The following is a 954-nucleotide window of genomic DNA, read 5'->3' as shown; positions in this document are numbered from 1 at the left end:
AGATGTCCCCTCCTCTCCCGAAGATGTCCCCTCCTCTCCCGAAGATGTCCCCTCCTCTCCCGAAGATGTCCCCTCCTCTCCCGAAGATGTCCCCTCCTCTCCCGAAGATGTCACCTTCTCTCCCGAAGACATACCCTCCTCTCCCCAGGATGCCCCCCAACTGCAGGCTGAGGATCCCAGCATCCCGGCCATGAGGGAAACAGCTGAGTTGCCACAGCAGCCTCCTGAGGCCCCCAAAAAGAAAAAAGAGAAAAGAAAGCATCTGGTAAAGACACCATCACAGCCACCGACAAAGGAGCAGGCCTCACGGGTGCCACAGGTCCCCTCCACAGAATACAAAAAGAAGGCAGAAAAACGCAAACAAACCCCATCAACTACATTAGACCAACCCTCAAAAACACCTGTAAGCACCACTTCTACACCACACAAAAAATTTAAAATAAAACACTTTGTGAAGATCTCCCCTGCCAAGATGGAACCCCAGGTGACCCCAGCAGTGAAGCATCCCACAAAGATCCACACCCTGTCACAGGAAGAAGAAGAAAAGACATCTGAGAAACAGCAGGGCAGGTTCCCACGTCATGTCTGTAAGTTATAATTTTATTAACAATATGAGAGTATTTTATTGACTTTAAATGCCTGATGTTGTTATTCCTTCTCCACCCCTACAGTAAAATTCATGAAACAGTACAAAACTTACCTGTTGGCAGGCTGCCCCAACCGGAAGCTAAAAGAAAATAATTTGGCCAAGATTGCCCGGGTGAGGACTTTTGTTCAGTACATGGGCCTGGGCAGCCAGGGCCTGGGTAACTGGCTGTTCCTAAACAATCCAGAAAAAATACTGAAGTAAGTGCATCTCCTTTCACCTTCACAGCTGTTTGTTCTTGAGAAAGCAAGTGAGAGAGAGAGAGAGAGAGAGAGAGAGAGAGAGAGAGAGAGAGAGAGAGAGAGAGA

At 48.5% G+C, this 954-nt stretch overlaps 1 protein-coding gene across 1 annotated transcript; it reads left to right on the top strand.

The window, feature by feature from the left end:
* Positions 1-2: 2 nt before the first annotated feature.
* On the top strand, positions 3-846 carry LOC106512124 (nascent polypeptide-associated complex subunit alpha, muscle-specific form; the record flags this gene model as incomplete). The annotated part of the gene is made up of 2 exons (XM_014000811.1): positions 3-587; positions 672-846. Coding segments are annotated over 2 exons (760 nt in total), but the record flags the coding sequence as incomplete, so codon positions are not given.
* Between the last annotated feature and the right edge of the window lie 108 nt (positions 847-954).

This window comes from Austrofundulus limnaeus, unplaced genomic scaffold, assembly GCF_001266775.1.
Source record: "Austrofundulus limnaeus strain Quisiro unplaced genomic scaffold, Austrofundulus_limnaeus-1.0 Scaffold4401, whole genome shotgun sequence".
NCBI lineage: Eukaryota > Metazoa > Chordata > Actinopteri > Cyprinodontiformes > Rivulidae > Austrofundulus > Austrofundulus limnaeus.
Note: the sequence above shows the minus strand (reverse complement) of the source record. Positions and strands in the feature narration are given on the sequence as shown.